The sequence below is a fragment of the Mugil cephalus genome, chromosome 7 (assembly GCF_022458985.1).
Source record: "Mugil cephalus isolate CIBA_MC_2020 chromosome 7, CIBA_Mcephalus_1.1, whole genome shotgun sequence".
Lineage (NCBI taxonomy): Eukaryota > Metazoa > Chordata > Actinopteri > Mugiliformes > Mugilidae > Mugil > Mugil cephalus.
In genome coordinates, this window is record NC_061776.1 from 28,184,068 (window position 1) to 28,204,337 (window position 20,270).

A 20,270-nucleotide genomic window follows, 5' to 3' on the forward strand; every position below is an offset into this window, starting at 1 on the left:
TGCAGTGGGAGCCTCAGCATGCAGGTCTGTCCTGTGAACAGTACCAGTCGTGGAAGAGAGAGAATGATCCAGAGTATCAGAGACAAGGCCTGGCTGGATACCTTAGAGAGAACGGAATCAGTGAGCACACACACGTGCACGCACGCACAAACACACACTCACACGTTTGTAAAGCTATCTTAATGAGGAAATTCATTGACATGATGCATTCCTTAGCCCCTAACCATCCCAATTGGGTGCTTAACCCTAACCATAACCATAACCCAATTGTGACATTTAAAAGACGTCCTTAAAACCAAGTCTTGTAAAGAAGTGGCCAAAATGTCCTCACTTTGCGCAAATATCCTCACTCTGATGGTGTGAAACTCAAACTGGTCCTCAGAAAGTTGGATATAATGCTGTCTAGTGTGTAGTTTTGGACACTCTTGTGATGGTCTCCTCCCCATGCTTACATGCTTCCTACCAAAAGACTTTTTTTTTTTTTTTAATTTACAGTATAACAGTTTCTTTGAAAACATAGCATTCAACCCAGATCCCATAGAGGGTGTCACTGCAAGCAGACACCTCCGTGCTTATGGTCACTGAGTGGCAAAATGTGACAGCTGGACATGGAGATTAGCCACATTAGCCTGAGTCATAGGCTAAATTAATTTAAAAAATGTCTCTGACTGCTTTTCAAATCTGTCAAAGTAAAGAGAAGTAAATGGATCACTGCATTACAAAGAAACAACTGGAATCTAAGCACCGAAACCTGTTGTCTTGTTGTGGCTTATGTTACTTCTCAGTAAAGCTCTTAGCATTAGCATTTTTTATTTAGCCACATATATCATAACTGAAATGGTCTAAAACTAACTTAAATTAACCGAAACTCCGGGTACTCTGGTTTCCTACCACCTCCAAAGACAAGCCCGTTAAGTTAGGTTGGGCTGATTGGTGACCCTAAATTGACCCTAGGTATGAGTGTGAGTGCTCTGTTGTTTGTCTCTGTGTTAGCCCTGCGATAGGCTGGCAACCTGTCCAGGGTGTAACCCGTGGACTTCCCCAATTCTTACTGATACATTTCACCATGTTTTTGCCACTCAGGGGGCCGTGGCCCCGGTGGCAGTGACGTTAATGCATACCCTCTATTGTCTGTCAAGGTTCTCAGTCATCCAGGTCATGGTAATCCAAAAAAGTTTTAAAAAAAAGTTCTTCAGTTCTTTAGATGCTACTCGGATGAGTGGCGAAACGTCTTCCAGAAATTCTTCAAGTCCAGCTGACCTTATTCAACGCTTTTTTGGACATACCCTCTATTGGCTAATGCAGGTTCTGCATCCTCATAAGTCAGGATAGGCAGTGATCAGGACAGATGTAAAGGTCATTTATCCTGCCCACTTATCTTCTTTTGGCACGTGGTCAGCCTACAGGGACGCCAAGTAATGAGGCAGCTTCCCTTCATCGATCTGCATACAGTATTATGTACTGCTTATAAAAAATAAAAAATGGTTCTTACTGTACTGACACGTCATCCTATCTCTGTTCTCTCACCATTCTTTTCCTACTCTCAACTTCTTGTCTTCTCTAGCCTGTCCTAACTGTCGCTTTCAGTACGCACTGTCTAAAGGAGGCTGCATACATTTCTGCTGCTCACAGTGTCGTTACCAGTTCTGCAGTGGCTGCAACAATCCTTTCCACACTGTAAGCCTGACACACACTGTATTGTTCATGATGTCATTATCTAAATAGAAATGGCAAAAATGTTGCAACTTTTTTGATGTCTTGCTATCTCAGATAATATAAAATAATAATAGGAATAATAATAAGAAAATTTTACTACACAGGTGATTGACATTGACAAACCTGACAGGTGTCTTCTCTTCTCCTAACTTCCTGTCAGACTTGTGCAGTGAGTGAATGCAGTGTGTCTGGACTACATGCCCATCATCCCAGAGACTGTCTGTTCTATCTGAGGGACTGGGAACCTTCCAAACTGCAGGATTTACTACAGGCACACACACATACACTCATGTTACATGCCTCAGACATGTGGTACACAATAAAAGTTTTATTGCAGCGACATCAGCATGTATTTTTGTAGGTAGGAGGAGGGTTGCACTATTAGCGGTGTGAAAGCAGTGTAACAGATTTACAATGATTTTGTTTGTTTGTTTACTCTTTATTGGATTTTTAATTTTATGAACACAAATATTAAGAAAAAACAACACAACACACAGAACAAAAAAGGTCCCATCCCAAACTAACAGTACACGCTGCACACAGAGAAAGAAAAAAGTTTTTGGACACCCTTAAAATTTTACCTCAAATATTATCATGAAATATTTGTGGAAATCTTGTTTGTGTTTCAAATGGTGTAGATGCATTACACAGACACAAACAGACAAATACAAATTGTATTTATTTTGTTTATTGTTTACAAGAAAAACTAACAAAACTAAATTCTTGACAGCGCCAGTATATCAGTTCTCCACATTGTCGGTATCAAAGTCAACAAAAACTAAACCATGGCATCATGAAATTAATATTTAGTACTCCTGCCATTAGCATGCAGTAGAGCTCTAATCCTGGCTGGCATGTTCCCCACGAGCCTTTCACACTGTTGAGGGGTAATCTTGTCCCATTTTTCTTGAATTACTACTTTTACTTCTTCTAAATTCTTTAGTTTGTCCTCCTTTAATATAGACCATTTAATAATCCACCACAGACTTTCAATGGGGCTCATGTCCAGGGATTGAGTTGGCCACTGAATCCTGGATATTGAGCCCCATGGGGCCCAGTTCTACTGGCCCTGGATGTGTGGCAAGGGGCATTATCTTGATGAAACATCCAGTTTGAATCTCGACCGAACAGAACAGAGCATGTGGGTTTGGAGAATAGCACAATATTTGGCAGAGTTCAATGTGCCATCACAGACACTGAGATGACCAACACCAGCAGCACTCTTGCATCCCCAGACCATGATACTGCCTCCACCATTTCTGACAGTAGGTACTGTACATGCTGGAGACAATGCTTCACCTGGCCTTCTGCATACCCTCACATTAGCAGGAGGAAGATAAAGCAGGAAACTGGACTCATCTGACCACAGAATCTTGTTCCAATTCCTGACTGTTCAGTTCTTGTGTGCTTGGGCCCAACAACGCCAGGCTAACATCTGTCTCTTATTGATCAGGAGCTACTCGACAGCCTTGTAGCACCTTAAGCCATGATCTAAAAGTCGACCATGTACATTGCAGGTGGAACACTGGACTCCAGTATGGTTGGACAACTGCTGTTGGAGCTCTTGTGATACCATTTGGCAGTTTTCCCTGCACATGCGACTCAGTGTGCTCAATCTGGGTTTGTCTTCCAAGCTGCTGGTTCGTCTGTATTTCTGCAGAGTGTATCCAACTGCTGAAGGACTGCATCTGCACTTCCTGGTGATCTGGTGGCAGCTGTACACTTCCTGGCTGAGAATCTGTATCTTCGGGTGTGTGTCCCGCATTAGGTTCCTTGTTTTAGCCATTTTTGTATTTGAAGAACTTTCAAATGTACTGGCTTTACATAGACACAAAGCATGGAAACGGAAAAATGCATAGTTGTGCACACGCACACAAGAACTGGACAGTCAGGAATTGGAAGCTGATTCTGTGGATGAGATGAGTAGAGTTTCCAACTTCATCTTCCTTCTGCTAATGTGTAGTTCATGTATAGAGATTGAAGTACATTCAGGAAAACCCCATTGCAGGTCTTATCCCGGTCTACGGGATAAAACGTTACCTCCAGATCATGCTCCTACAATGGCTTCAGAGAATCATAGCCTCAAGAATTGGAATAAAGCAGTAAAGTATAATCTTGGGAATCAATCCTTTGGAAGATTTAGCTACAACTGTGGTGTTCTCCAGTTCTGACAGTCTCAGGCGGATCCCACCTGTCCCCAAGAGAGAACCTGTAAAGTGCGGAATTTGAAGATACTTATAAAAATCTTTGTGGGCAATATTAAAATCAGCCCTGATTTGCTCGAATGACTTAACAGAGTCAGAGATCAATAAGTCTCAAAAGTTTGACAAGCCCTTAGATGTCTACTCTGTCAAACCAATAATCTTAATCTCTACTGGGAAATCTGAAGATTTCTGTTCTTCTCTACAGAAGAAGGTAACAGGGGGGATATTTAGGTGTTTCTTCGCATCTCGACAAACCAGTAGCATGTTATAAACAGTTATATTGTTCTTGAGATTATTTAGCTGATCTAGATTGTTGATGAAATTAAAAGAGTTAAGCATTCTGGGATGGACAAGCAGGGATTTAAAACCCAATCATAAGGAATCCTTTCTATTCATAAACCACTTTGACATTGTTTTAAGTTATAATAATATAATTGTAGATTGGGCAGGGACAAGCCTCCTAGCTCCTATGGCTTAGTAAGTATAGAGAATTTGCATTTATTGTTCCAAATATAGCAAGAGATGTGAGAATTCAGTGACTTAAAAAAGGGGTCAAATACATACACAATTTTGAAATACATAGTTTAATCAAGAAAGAATATTGTTTTTTACAGAGTTAATTCTCCCAAGGAGAGAGGTTGTCAGATCATTCTTAATCTTTTGAAGATTAGAGGTGAGTAATTAGTTTCATCATTTACATCAGGAGTGACAAAGACACCTAAATATTTGAAACCCTTTCTGGACACTTTAAAAGGAGATTGTATTGTTATATCCAGGATACGAAAGGGTGTAGTGGCAGTTAATGTTATAACCGACAAGGCACTGAATGTAGCTTTAGATTTCAAAACTGCCGGAGTTGATTTCTTTGGTTTATTCAGATACAAAAGGACATCATCTGCAAATAAGAAAATAATGTGGTTTTCTTCGCCTAACCTAATTCCACATATATTAGGATTAATTCTCATGACCTCAGCCAAAGGTTTAATAAACAATATAAGCAATAAAGGTGATGGGGACACCCTTCTCTGCAGCCCCTGCGTACTAGGAAGCCATCAGACAGCAGGCCATCAGTATTAACTGTCACTATTGGGTCTGAATAGAGGGCCAGATTTTTCTAATACCAGAAACTAAAAACACCATTCCACTTGGTTGAAGACTATCAGTACTGGATTTTTAGTGTTAGTGTTAATGAGTGTTAAGATACTGAACAACATTAAGAACACAACGTGCATTGTCTGTGCCATATCTTGGTTTCACAAACCCTGCCTGGTCTGGATTTATTATTTTCGGAAGGATTTTTCCAATCCCAGAGCTAGTACCTTTGCAACAAAAATTTGGTGGATCTCTAACAAGAATTTCTTAAAAAATTCCAATGGAAACCCATCTGGGCCTGGACAATCTATTTGGCATAGATTGGATTAAGGCCCAGACTTCTTCCGGAATGAATGTAGCATCTAAGATGGAACGATCCTCCTCTGCAATAGCAGACAAAGAAATATATTCAAATATACGAAGTGATAGCAGCAGTGTCAACCTTCTCTGCACTGTAGAGGGATTTATAAAAATCTTGGAATATGCTATTGACAATCACTGGATCATATGTGCCCATTCTGTATTCTAATTATGTTAATTGACTGACCATTATTTAGATTTTTCTGTTGGTAGGCAAGCAGGTGACTGGCCTTATTACCAAATTCATAGCATTTCTGTTTAGTGTAAAGTAGTAGCTTTTGGACGTGAGGAGTATGGTCCATATTAAGTTCAGTCTTAGTAGCCATTAGTGCCTTTGAGTTTGCTGGTGTAGGTGACAGGTTATGTATTAGCTCCAACCATGTCACTTCTTTTTCCAAGTTTTTTTCTGTTTAACTGTAAGGCTTTTTTCTGATGAGAGCCATAGTAAATAAGGTGCCCGCATTCCAGATTGTAGCAGAGGACACCAGAGAGTTCTTATTATGGAGCCAGAATTGTGATAAGTTGTTCCGTACAAAGGTGCAAATAGGGTCACTTTTCAAAAATGACATGTTGAATCTCCAAGTGGGAGTTTGGGAAATGCTAAATACTGGATTAATGTACAGAGCATGGTCTGACAAAACAATCAAGTCTGAACAGTGCTAATTTAGAATATGAATTGTGAGGATGTGAATGAAATGTGTAATCCCTAGCTTTAGGATGTAAGTGTCTATCAATCTATCTATCAATTTGGTATCTGTGCATACATTTGTATGAACGGCAGACGACCTCGGGTTAGACATGTTTGCAGAGAAGGATTTATCCAGAGGGGCATTCATTATAAGTTAAAATCTGCGGCTAAGAAGCCCAGGCCATTGCAATAATGGTTAAACATCAAAATGTTTTGTGACATAAACTGGGGTGAATCATTATTTGGGGAATAAGTATTAGAGTAATTCAAGAATTTGTGCCAAGAATTGAACCCTTAATCAAAATAAATCTCTCTTCTGAATCTTTTTCTTCATGTTCCAAAATGAAAGGTTCTTATTTATGAGTATGACTGTGCCTTTCTTGCTCTGTGAATGGGAGAAAAAATAAACTACCTAAACTACCTAAAAAGTAAATTGCCTACCAAGTCCCTCTTGGGTTTCAAATGTTCTGTATCAGATAGCCTGATACAGAGCCTGAGTAAATCTATATCAGACTTTTATTTTTTCAGATATGTTGAAATCTTCCTCCTTTTAATTACATGGTCCCATGCCTGGACATTTCATGTAGTGAGTTGGATCACAGTAATAACTATGGCACCTTAAACAGCGAATGAACAACACTGAGAGACACCCCAGGATGATTGATTTGCAAATTGTGCTTGAATGACAACATTTGTGCAAGGTGTACTTTAATAGTTCATAGGCTCTTGTGTATACCTTCTGTCTAGGTTGTATTTACAGTTAAATTAAAAATTAAAAATGCTAGAGCCTATTTGTAAGACAACATCATGGGAAAGGACAGTAAAGTGTGAAATAAAACTAAATGCAATGCAAAAATATCAGTTTTAACTACAAATTAAATCAGATCCATTGCATAGACTATTCTCTCAGAGTCCATGCAGTGGTCACGAAAACATGTGCAAACATGTTCAGTGGGTGTTCAGTGTACAAGGTCCGTCTTTCTCCATTGTAAGTGCAAACATTAGAGATGCAGATATTTCCTCTTTTAAGAGTATCCAGAGATGCACAGACTTAGGGATATCAAAAAAGGAATTTGCCCTTCATGAAGACACTAGAGGCGTGCTGGATAGGTAAATCCACGATATTTATTATGACGAGGCAGCGCTTTCCCTATAGTGTCAAACTCTTGGTGCCTTTGCAGGGCCTCCGTGGACAGGTCAAGGTAAAACTGTAGCTGGGAGCTGCCATGGTGAATGTCGCATTTGCCCCGAGCACAGTCCTTCTTTGGGAATACCGTAGAAACCAGACCAAGATGCTTCTTTGGGGCTTGTTCAATCTCCAGCTTGGTGGGCACGTTCAGTCTCCAGTGGGGTGATAGTCAGCAGGCAGACCAACTAAAGTTGGCAACGTAGTTTGGAAAAGTCTCCACGAGGGACGTTCCCCTCTGTTTTCTCTGGAAGATTGACAATTTTCAGGTTTTTGTGCCGGCCACGGTTTTCTAAATCCTTGATCTTAAGCTCCAGCTGCTCCAATATTTTTTCCATTGTGGCTAAGCAGGTGCTGTGAGCACTGTGGCTGCCGTGGAGACCCTTTCCTTTCCTCAACCTCTTCCATGTGCTTTTCCAGGTCCATCACTCCATTAGAGAGAGATGATAAAGAGCTCTCCAGTGAGGTGACAGATACTGTTTCACTCAGAGCACCGTCATTGATGTCTAGCCAAGCACTGATTGAGTTATCCACGTTGTTCACCTGGAAGGCCACAGACTTTATTTCAGCTAATATCTACTCCGTAGTTGATTGGTCACGGTGTTAACATCATCTTGCTTTGTCTTGCTGCGGGGACTTGTGCAGTCACTTGTTGAGCAATTTTCTTCTTAACGATGGAACCCAACGATGAAAACATTCGGCAAATGGTATTGAGTTTACTTGGAGAAAATCAAGGATTTGTTTGAAGTCTGGAGCATAAGAAAGTCTCAAGCGTCCATCTTGGTCCAGATCAAGTGATGTCCTATCGATTTACAATGAATTTAAGGAACAATGACTGGGGACAGAGAGACTTCAGGGAAATTCATCAAATTAGGTTGAAACATTTTTACTTTACTTAAGGATGCACTGATTCCATTTTTGTTGTCAAAGGTCAAGTGTTGATATTTTATATCCAAGTGGTCAAAAATGTGACTGTGACATAATATTGTGCAGATGCCATGTATCACCTTGGCTTGGGGCATGCACGACAACTCAGTCCGTATGCAGCTACACCTCCTGTCTGTGTTTGTCTGCGTTTATTCTGTCCTTCGTCCCTGTTTGTCAAGTTTTGTCAACTTTTTGTACCAAGTTGCAGTTTGTCTACCCAACGCTATTATGGTCATAATGTCCATAATCGGCAAACTTCATTGACTTCAATACCATCCAATGACATCTGGTCATCAGTAAACTCACCAACCTCCCAATTCCATCTCCCCTCATCCGTTTCATACTCAAACTTCCTTGGTAATAGATAGTCAAAGTGTGAAGCACCACATCCCCCCTCATCGCCCTCAAAACCAGTGCCCCCCAAGACTGTGTTTAGAGTCTATTCCTATACATCCTCTACACCACAGGTGTCAAACATACAGCCTGCGGGCCAAAAGCGGCCCACCACAGGGTACAATCTGACCCGAAACATGAAACATGCAAAGTGACAAGGCATTTTTTCAATGAAAATAGTGTCTACCCCTAATTTTAGTCACAGAACTGGACAGAACGCAACACTGAGACCCAGGACTACAGAGCACGCAGCAATGTACCCAAATTGCACTTATTCAAATATCTCTGTGTCACCCTGGGCAATAACCTGAACTTTAACCAAAACACCACAGAGATCCACAAACAATGCCAGTGGTGACTCTATACCATCTAGACACTGAGGTCTAAATACTGGATTAATGTACAAATGTACCAGTGCATGGTCTGACAAAACAATAGGGTCCATACAATAGGTCTGAACAGTGTAAAAAGTTTTTGGGAATGAAAGAATAGTCTAATTTAGTCTTCTGTACTGCAGAATAATTGAACCCGTCATCAAGTACTGTGCCACCTGTTTCACTTCACCATGCTCACAATCACCAACACATCCTCCAAAATATTGCCCCTCCAAAATAATTGCGATTTTGTGTTTGGTGTTGTATGTTACATGTACTGAATGTTATATATGTCACATTGCGTTTGGTGTTATATGTTATATGTGCTGAACACTTTATGTGCTTAAATGTTATATGTTCCTATATTTTCCATGTATACAGACTTCTCCCCAGGGACAATAAAGTATGAATCTGAATCTGAAACTTCCTTCAGTGTCCATAGTGTATATATTATATTCCTCTGGAAAGACATAGATGTAAACTTCATGTATGTGCGTTGTGCTCTCTATTTACTTTTGTGTCTCAGGGCCACCGAAATGAGTAATGATCTGCTTTTTTGTTTCTCTGTGACTCTTCAGAATAATGGAGTGGCCTTCAACACTGAACCTCCTCTTGGGATGCAGACAGGTAGGGTACGGTCGTCCTCACTTTACACTGGAAGTTACCTTGTTTGCAGTACACGATACAATCAGTAGCCTGTTTATGAAGTACACATAGTGCCACCTAATGGAGGAAGCTTACAACATGAATTTTCCTTGGCCAAGAAAAGAAAATTCGTCACTACTGCAAAAAAAATATTGATTGTGAAATATTGATAGACCTATTATAACCTTCAGAATACATCTTAGAATTGTAACCATTTGTATATAATTGTGTGTTCTTGTTCCTTATTTGGTTACAAATTGTGTAACATTAAATCCATCAACATTCGAAATTATTATTTTGTTAATACCATCTATTATTTGCACAGAATACAGGTGTGCCTTGCAAAATAATGTCACACAAAATCTAACCAGTTGAATGATAACTTGAATCAAAAGTTTATGACAGTTGGTTGGGTAAACTTAAACCTAATGTTGGCCTACATACAGTGGTGGAAAAAAGTTTTCAGACACCCTTAAAATGTTACACAATCTCAAATATTATCATGAAATATATGTGGAAAATCTTGTTTGTGTTTCAAAAGGTGTGGCAGCATTAGACAGACACATACAAATACAAATTATATTTAGTTTGTTTATTGTTTACAAGAAAAACTAACAAAACCAAATTCTTGACAGTAGATGTCAACAAATGATGTCGAAAGGAAGCTTAAATAAGGTATTTACAGCACTAAGACAAAGCAAGGCAAGTCTGACATTTGGAAAAACTTCTCAATTGTCTGTGACAAAGATGGAAACGAACTGGACTTTGTTAGTTGTAACGAAACAGTCTGTAAGAATCTGGGCTCAATTTAGAAAGCATTTCTGAATACGAGGTCCTTCTACCCTCTCCCCTATGAAGATGAATCACATGTTTACGGCCTCTTGTACAGACCCTACATTTACCCAATAGTTTGATAAAGGGATCAAATCAGTCCATAGCCTATATATAGGAGACACATGTGCATCTTTCTCTCAGTTATCCCAAGCCTACAATTTATCTAAAAAACATTTCTTCTGTTATTTGCAGGTCAGGAGCTTTGTACAAAAGACATTCCATTCGTTTCCAAATAACCCCTCAAAATCACACATGGACTGTATCCTGGAATTAAAATCAGACAGCAGAGGACTGATTGCCCAGATCTATGACCTTATTCAGAAAATTGACCCACACTCTATTGAAAACTTAAGAAAGGCCTAGACTCTGACCTTGGAGCAGATGATCAATGGGACTACATCTTAGATCTGATACCTACTTCATCTACGTCTGCTAAACACAGCCTAATCCAACTGAAAGTCGTACACAGAGTCCACTTTACTAAGACTAGGTTGGCAAAGATTTATCCGAATCTTGACCCATCATGTCCCTGCTGTAGAGGCCAACCTGCAGACCTAATACACATGTTCTGGTTATGTCTGAACCTCTCTACCTTTCGGGCAAGTATTTTTAAAGCTTTTAGTGAGATGTTTGGAATCCGGTTAGATCCTGATCCTATCTGTGCCCTCTTTGGCGTAACACCTGAGGAATATCGAGCAGTCCTACCAGCTAAAGCTCATGTTGTCTTAGATTTCACCACACTTCCTGCTAGACGCCTGATCCTTTTCAGATGGAAGCAACACATGCCTCCATCCTTTTCTCACTGGATCAAAGATCTTATGTACTTCTTAAAATTAGAAAAAATCAAGTACACACTTAAAGGATCCTCCCAATCCTTTCTCAAGGTATGGAGACCGTTCTTGGATTATTACGATTCTTTACAAGAACCCCTTGATAACGACTAGGTTGGAATGCATACATGATTTTTTTTCTCTTTGACTTCAATGGAACCTACACTTTTTCCCAATTTAAGTTTTTTTTTTCCTCTTTTTCTTTTTGTGTGTTCAGTAACCTGTAGCCCTATGGGTGAGTGAATGGGTGGGGGGGTGGGAATAGGGATGACGATGGTGTTCCATTGTGAGGTGGGATATGTGGGTGGATGGGATGGAATAAGAATAAGTCAATGTAAATGATGAACAATGCAACCTATGTTTTGAAGATGACTGTAAATTGAAATGACAAGTATATGTGCTGTATCCCTGTGGGGTAAAAACTTTTCAGAAAATCAATAAAACATATTTACAAAGAAATACACTCTGCAATACACGTGATGTAATGTAATCTTCTGTATCTGCTCTTAATTTCTCATTCTTTATCTTTTTTCTTCTCTGTCTTTCTTTTAGGTCTGTGTGGAGTGATAGAGCAGAAGGATGAGGGAGGGCAGCAGCCTGATTCAGCCTGTGGAGCTCTGACCCAACCTGGACATGCTGGACTCTGCGAGTATGACTATTTCTCTAATCTACTACCACAACAGCAATGAAAAAACTTTTATTATCATTATTATTGTTGTGTGACTTGAGGAATCAGTCATTAAAAAAAGTGAGCAGTCAAAATCTTTTGCAGTAGAGATAATATCTTCCCTAGACCTCTTTTCAGGTATGACTGGTTAAGAAAAATAAGCCCAGCCAAATGTCTTATTTAAATCCTGCATTAACCGTCATGCCCTGATAAGGACAGATTTCGATATTTCAAACTCAAATCCTATAATGCTCAATTTTTACACTGTGTAACCTAAATTGTTACATTGTTACCATTAAGAGACAAAAGTGTCCTCTTCAAAAACACCCTAAAAATGGCACGTTAATATTTTTTTCTACTTTTAGAGTTTTACATTAATCTTCACAAATACCAAAAGTTGAGTAATTTATAACTTTTAACCCTTTATATGCCAGTGTTTGTGATGGCATTGATTATTTTTTTTTTTTTTCGAATAAAACACAAAAATTTAAATATTTTCAATAATTTAAATGCAAAGTGGATTTTTATGGGGGGGTTTATTAGAGCCTTGGACATGTCAATGATTAGTAGCAACATTGATTTTGACAAGTTTTTACTTTTTTATAGTGCCTGATTTACAAAAATTGTTATATTGTTACCATTAAGGGACAAAAGTGTCTTCTTCAAAAACACCCTAAAAATAGAATATGTTTATATTTTTCTACTTTTACATACATCTTTTGAGCCACTTCAATACTAATCACAAATGCCAAAAGTTTATTTTTTAATTTTAACCCTTTATATGCCAGTGTTTGTGATGGCATTGAATTTTTTTCCAGAAAAAAACAAACACAAAAATTGAAATATTTTCAATAACCTAAATGCAAGGTGGATTTTTATTTGGGAGATTATTAGAGCTTTGGACATGTCAATGATTAGTAGCATTTTTGATAGGTTTTAATTTATTTATTTGTTTTTTTTTATAGTGCCTGATTAAAAAAATCAATCCCATTAAAATCCATTGAAAATCCATTGAAACTGTTGCTGCAAGCTGCACTTAGACTTTTTTCACATTCAGACTGATTCTTCCTGACTTTCAAGTAACAGGATAAAAAATATAGTTGGAAGACCCTAAATTACACACACACATGCATGCAAACACACACACTCACACAGACACCCAGGTCAATGCAGAGATCAGTATGAACCCACTCGTCCTCATGACCTAACAACGCCATTTTTTGTCATAACAAACTTGGGAACTGTAAATCACCTTAGGGCAACAGTAAAATTTTATTTTTAGTAAACAACATTTCAAATCGTGTGCACAATCAGACACATGCATGCACAGCTCAATACAGAGATCACTATGAACACTGTGACATCACCTCTGCATCATATCAAACTTGGAGTTATGTTCTTGTCTGAGATACCTTTAGTGCATTTATTAGAAACTTTTTGTTCATTTATTTAAATAAAGTTATATGTTTAGGTGGGATGAGGAACTTTTGCAGTATGTAGGTGCAAAAAACAGCAGTCACTGGAAGACCTGCTATTGGCCACTGATTTTGTTGTACAACAGCCTAGTTGTCTTTGCTTTCAACTCTTTTGTGCCGTGGATGGATGTGTATGGGTTTTAATGGGAGTGATTTTTTGAATCGGGCACTACAAAAAAATAAAAAAAACATCAAAATCTGTGTATTTGTGATCAGTATTGAAGTGGATTAAAAGATTTATGTAAAAAAAAAAAGGAGAAAAAAATAAAAAATAAATATTAACATATTCTATTTTTAGGGTGTTTTTGAAGAGGACACTTTTGTCTCTTAATTGTAACAACGTAACAATTTTTGTAAATACACTACAAAAAAATAAAAACCCATCAAAATTAATGTTGCTACTAAACATTGACATGTCCAAAGCCCTAATAATGCCCCTCCCCCATGAAAATCCACTTTGCATTTAGATTATTGAAAATATTAAAATTTTTGTGTTTTTTTGTTTTTTTCGAAGAAAACATAAAAACATAAATAAAGGCCCTGTGCAATCTTGTCAGACCTCCACATCAGGACTTCAAACACTAACACATGCACTGAAGACAAATTGAAATGTGCATCCCTCACGGCCACACAAAAAGAACATTTTTGAATTAGTTGTGGCTGTATTTAGAATCCAACTGTCATGAAGCTAATATGAAATAGCACACAATTGTAGTGTAGTATGCTACTACTCAAGTTTATTCCAAATATACCTCAATTTAGCATTTGGAATAGAGCATACACAGAGCCAAACAAAGTCAGTAAATCTACTGAATGGTTAGTAGATTTACCAGAATATGGAGGATAACACAACAAAATGAGACTGGCTCGTGAAGCAAATCTGAACATCAAGGCGAAAACGTGCTCTCACAGTTTAGACAGATGATACAAAGTCATTTTTCTTGAGGTACTATTCTGCAATCAACAGTCCCCCAAATTACCCACCATTATATAATTTTGGGATGCATGTGCTTGGCCATTTGTGTCTGCTGTTTTCTCAATTACAAGAGTATCTCATAAGAAGGGTTTCAGCAATGAAAATGTAATGTTTTGAGGTGATTCTGTCAGAACTCAGACCTGAGTTCTGTGGAAAATCTGTGGGGGAATCCACAGGGGACTGCATGAGCAATGCCCTCACAAAACATGTCATATAGTATTATTACTCTTGTGTGATCATTCTAAAGTGGTGGTGTGTTGGTTTACAGAAAGCATTACCGGGAGTACTTGGTCAGCTTAATCAACAACCACTCCATCGACCCTGCCCCCCTCTACAACTGCAATGAGCTTCTCTTGGCCTGCAAGAGATACAAAGTGGATGACACCCCCAGGAATGAGGAGGACGTCTTAACCTTCTACAACAGATTACTTGAGGTAAGTGTGGGAGCATACTGTATGCATTTCACTGATAAACATGACTTGACAACATGCATGTTTTAACCATTCTGGCCACAGTTTATCAAGATGTAATCATGTGTGTTGTATCGATTTCTGTGCATTATGTACAGACTTTAATGTGGCCTGTATTGTTGATGCTTATATGAAGCCAGACCACAGTAGCAACAGGCTAAGCATGGTATTTGAGACATCTCTCTCTAGCAGCATATTCTAGTTCTTCATGAGGAATCATTCCCAGATATGTAAGGAGGAAGTCCAGATAACAGAACCCACTCAGCTGTCTCCATGGTACACACAAGAGCAGTTACTACACTCGGAGCTCCCTCCAGATGTCAGAATCTGATTAATTGTCACATGTTTGGTGCAATAAAGCTGTGAGACCTGTTAAAATCTCCACCTGCTAAAATACATCACCAGGTAGTGATCAGGTGAAAGCTCTGCTCCTCCCTTCACTATCCATACATATGACCATAGAGCAGATTATACAACCATCAGTTACAATTATGAACCACTTTGTGCTTGGTGTTTATTGACAATCTATTGCACGTTACTTACTTCCAGATAATGTTAGGACACCTGTCATTTCTGACTCATGCTTTTCCTACTAAACACACAGTGCATATTCTGTTCAACTGATTCAATGTATTATATTTCAGTGGGATACACTGCCACCCCTTTGTGTTCTCTTTGCAGAAACTGATGGATGAAGTACCACTTGGTGACAAGGTGCCTCGCAAGAAATAAAGAATGCTACTTACTGTTTCCTGCAGTTTAAGTCATTTTGACCTTTCAACCTAAAACTTAAAAATGTGGATGAAATAACAACTGTGTCCTTAGACTTTAATTTAATTTAAATAGATTTAAAAATGTTAGCTCCTGTTCCTGTGATGGTGTAAATGCAGAAGCATTTTCTACCTGGATGGTTTTAGTTTTATTTGATCAAGAAATTACTGAGAAAATGAGACATCTGCACACTTCAGAATCAGAATCAGCTGTATTGGCCAAGTGGTCATTTATGTGTGCAATGACAAGGAATTTGACTCCAGTCACTTTGCTCAGTGGTACAAAAGAAAAAAAAACACTTAAATAAGCATATAAATAAAAGAAAATAGAAAAACTGTGTAACATAAATTAGACTTTCAGAATAAAATAATAATAGAAGCAGATATACACAATGAACTTGTATATAGGCTACATGTAATGAGAGTTATTGTGAGAATAGATAGAGTTCATCAGAGCGACAGCCCGGGGAAAGAAACTGTTTTTGTGCCGGATGGTTTTGGTGTACAGTGCTCTGGGATGTGAGGGGGTACCAGCCTGCTTCTTGACCCTGGACCAGACAAGGTCCTGGATGGCATAGTACCGCCATCTTGGATCTCTGTCACTTGCATGTGACAATAGTTTTGATGAACCATTTAATGGCATGAAGAAAAATGGAATATTGATTAACTGAATATAAAAGTCTTTGTTGTTACAGTCACTTTCTTTCAGAAACGAATGAGGCAGTATTTTGGAATGGAAACTTTGACATTGGTTGTGATTAAATGAAGTCAGCGTCCATCTTCTTAACCACCAGGTTACACTGACCAGCTAACTGGCAGTATACAATAGCCTATACATGAATAAGCAAAATATTGGGTTGCACTGGATAGTCAAACAATCAATATGCTCACAATGGATTTTTATGCTTCAAATGCTGTTGTTAAAAACATTTACATAGCTGAGACAATGAATGATGGAACTGATCTTCAACAACTATTGTTTAGCTGTATGTCTTAATTCCAGAATGCACAGATGGCTCTGTAAAATATTCCCTGTATCAAATATGCTGTTAGTGTTTTTTTCCCAGACAACATCCTGAAGGTATGCACAGCAATTGACTGGTCAGTGGTCACACTGTTGGCAGGGTTTGATTTCTCCTGCTCTTGAGCAGGTTAGCAGGGTAGCAGCCTGGGAAACCCAAGTTAAGCCCAACGATATCTGACTTACTCACCATCTTCACTCTATTGTTGTCTTGGCGTCAGATGATGTCACCACCTTACAGTTTGTTTGTGTCCAATTAACTAATTTGATTAAGTGCTGTAAAAGTGTGATTGATAGGGAACAGCACCCTTAACTTGACAAATGTGAATGTGAAAAAGTGATGATGTAAACTGCTTTTCCTGTCTTTCTGCATGTATGTTGATGTCTGTGTAACCTACTTTGTCCAAATAAATGTTAATAGTAGTAGATAATAGTAATTATTAATAATAGTAGACTGATGACCTTTTTTTTACAGTTACACACATTCACCTGGTCAAGATGTGGTTACTATTTGGTCAACCTCAGCTGAATAATGCCATCACACAAACAATGCCAATCTGGCGATGGGACACTGTTTTTAGCTGACCAACTCCAAAACAGGGTGTGTATGAGAGCCTGACTGCATTCATCTGGATCCCTCCAGGCTCTTGCATGCTTTCAGTGATTCCAGGGGACATGAAACACTAAACATAGTTACTGTATGTTAAAGAAGGTCTCTCATACTAAAAAGATTATAGAAGTTTTAACACTGATGGCCAAAGTATTTTCAAAATTGTACTATTTAAGTTTCAGTGCTAAAACACGGGGCGCCGCTATTACTGTTGTGTTGCCAAACGTCATTGGATTGGTTTGCCCAATTTGCGGTCGCACTGAGCAGCTACATATACATTGAAAATGACAGGGAAAAATAAGGAGATTACAAAAAAGATTAAAGGAGGCATAATCTGCATTGTTCCTGGATGTTAACATGAGTTTTATAAAGTTAATGACTGGGAGAAACCTGTTCATTTTCATTATTTACCACTGACATTCTCAAGACTCACCTTTTTAACTGAGTCACCTTTTATTCTTATTTATTTATGCTCTTATTATTTATATTATTTATGTATCTATTTAAGTATGCTTTTATGTATTCTGATTCTGATTTACTGTTTTTAATTGCTCTTATTTATTTATTTGTTTGTTCATTCCTTTCAGTATTATTCATATTTTACTCTGTTAGTTTTTAGCTCCACTCCAGGAGCTATGTTTGGCCTGCCTACAGGGGTGCCGTCCTGGGAGTTGTCCTGGCCTGGAGTGGGCCTGTCTTGGTCAGGGTGGTCTCTGTGCGGGTGTCCTCTGTGGCTGTGGCCTGTGGCACCTCTCGGTGTGGGCGGCTCCTAACGAATGGTGTTTCCTCCTGTTTGGGGAATATGGACGTGTCTAGTACGCTGTGTGTTTGTTTTTAATGTAATGCACTTTGTGTTGCATTTTTTATGTATGAAAAGTGCTCTATAAATAAAGTTTGATTTATTTGATTGATTGACTGGCACCACCACCTGTTCTAGCTGCAGTCTAAAGGAATAATCTTGAATTGAAATTTGCACTGTTGTATCTTAAGTAGGTTCTAAGTATTGCTTCAAAATGCAAAAACAAGAAATGGGAGCAAGAGAAAAATTTGAGCAAGCAGTTTATTGAAAACAACAACTTAGATTTGCACTTAGAATTACTAAAACTAAAAAACACTATTTTTAGCAACGTTACTGGTTCACTTGTTATACTTAAAGTATATTTGTAAGTTTGCTTACCATGTTACTTGTAGCATACTGTTTATATACTAAAAAGAAAGTATTCTTAAAGTTAGCTCATACTGTATTTACTTCAGACTGCAAAGTATTTACAAAATCACAAGACAGAATATTGAGAACAAGTTTGATATATTGAAAAACACGCCATACAGCGTATTGACAAATACCTACTTAAATCATTAAAGATGTGCATTACTACAACTCCTACTACCACCTCTCTGCCACATGTAAATGGTCTTGCTTTTATATAGCACTTTTCTACCTATTGGCACTCAAAGCACTTTTACAGTCACATCTACCCATTTGCTCACACAAGCACACACATATTCTCACACCAGTGCCACACACTGGGAGCAACTGGGCGTTCAGTGTCTTGCTCAAGGACGCTTCAGCATGTGGCACATTCCAGGGATCGAACCACTAACCCTTTGGTTCATGGACAACCCGCTTTACCCTACCTACCTACTCTATAGAAGAGGAATAGAGGAAACGCCCCCATGGGTTAACGAGACCTCAGGCCGAGGTCAGACCTACCCAGTGTATCTGGGGAGCATGAATGAATGTGGGCACGGGAGTGGGCATCAACTCAAAACTGGATTGATTACTGATGAGAACCTTAGCTCAATCATCATGTCCTCTCGTGGGGTAAAAAGATGTTTCCTGCCTCAACCAACTAGTAATTTGGTAGTACCATGTTCGGGTTGCTTTTTCGTGGTGTAATGAACGTCTGTCTTGGAGTTTTTTGGCTACCTGTCTCTCACTCATCCAATGCCAAGATGGCTGCCTATGTGGCTTCACATAACTCTTTTGTTTTAAGTATTATGTGATAGCTGACAACTTCTGAGTTGTGCAAGCAGGAAACCATTCCAGGCCTTCGCAGTTTCATCAGACAGCACAATACCACAGTCTTTGAGGGAGTGTGCAGTTGGCATGCTGACTGCAGGACTGTCCAGCAGAGCTGTTGCCCGTGAATTGAATTATTCCTCTATTCATCTTAGTATAATAATATATATTTGATATACATACATCTCTTTCTCTCTCTCTCTCTCTCTCTCTCTCTCTCTATCTATCTATTTTTTATCTCTAAAAAATAATTACAAGCTTTGTAATTAATTAATCGAAATTAACCGCAGTTTTAATCACATATAAATATTTGACCTGAGAACAGTGAGAAGCAGTTTTCACATGGATTTTGGTATCTACCATTGAGTAATGACTGAATACATAAGTTTAAGCAACAAAACATTGTTTACAGGACCAACAGACTAGGGATGCAAATCACAGTAGCATAAACTGATTTTGAACTCAGCTTGATGTAAACATTAATAAAACTCAGTAACCAATCACACAGACAGCTCCATGTTGTTCCTGTGTGATTGTCTGGGACAGATCAGGACAGTCTCAAGACAGAGAGCTCTGATTGTTCAGTTGTTGTTGTTTGTAAGTAGATCTTCGCATTCTCTAAACACTTTCTCACGCCTAATGTTACCATTTGCGAGGTCTTCTAACAAAGCCAAGGCTGCCATTGTTAATACCTGCAACTGTCTGTGAGACAGATTTCATTCATTAAATTTATGTTTCACGTGTTACAAAGATAAAATAGATTTAAGTTCATGAAGTGTTGAAAAGGCTTAATAAATAGACATAAATCCACTACAATAAATAAGAGAATTAAAAGGGGGCTTACATTTATAAATAAGTTGATATCAGTTGATGTAAAATATAATGCTAAATGATTTCACTTGTGATTTAAAAAGCTTCATGTGAGGACATTTTATTTTGAAAGTGTATGACCACATGACCCTGGTCTAGTGAGGATGAACTGTGGGATTGTGGGTCAGAAGAAGAAGCGTGA

The 20,270-nt window shown here is 38.5% G+C and overlaps 1 protein-coding gene across 3 annotated transcripts in view; it reads left to right on the forward strand.

Moving 5' to 3' along the window:
- Window positions 1-18,145, forward strand: part of LOC125010773 (E3 ubiquitin-protein ligase RNF31) — a 66,664-nt gene extending 48,519 nt beyond the window's left edge. For all 3 annotated transcript variants that reach the window (XM_047589585.1, XM_047589584.1, XM_047589583.1), the window contains 7 exons: window positions 6-120; window positions 1,565-1,677; window positions 1,877-1,987; window positions 9,519-9,567; window positions 11,802-11,898; window positions 14,636-14,801; window positions 15,519-18,145. In XM_047589585.1, coding sequence (XP_047445541.1) covers window positions 6-120; window positions 1,565-1,677; window positions 1,877-1,987; window positions 9,519-9,567; window positions 11,802-11,898; window positions 14,636-14,801; window positions 15,519-15,569 — 702 coding nt within the window. In that variant the 3' untranslated portion in view covers window positions 15,570-18,145. The remainder of the gene's footprint in view (window positions 1-5; window positions 121-1,564; window positions 1,678-1,876; window positions 1,988-9,518; window positions 9,568-11,801; window positions 11,899-14,635; window positions 14,802-15,518) is intronic.
- The last annotated feature ends 2,125 nt before the right edge of the window (window positions 18,146-20,270 follow it).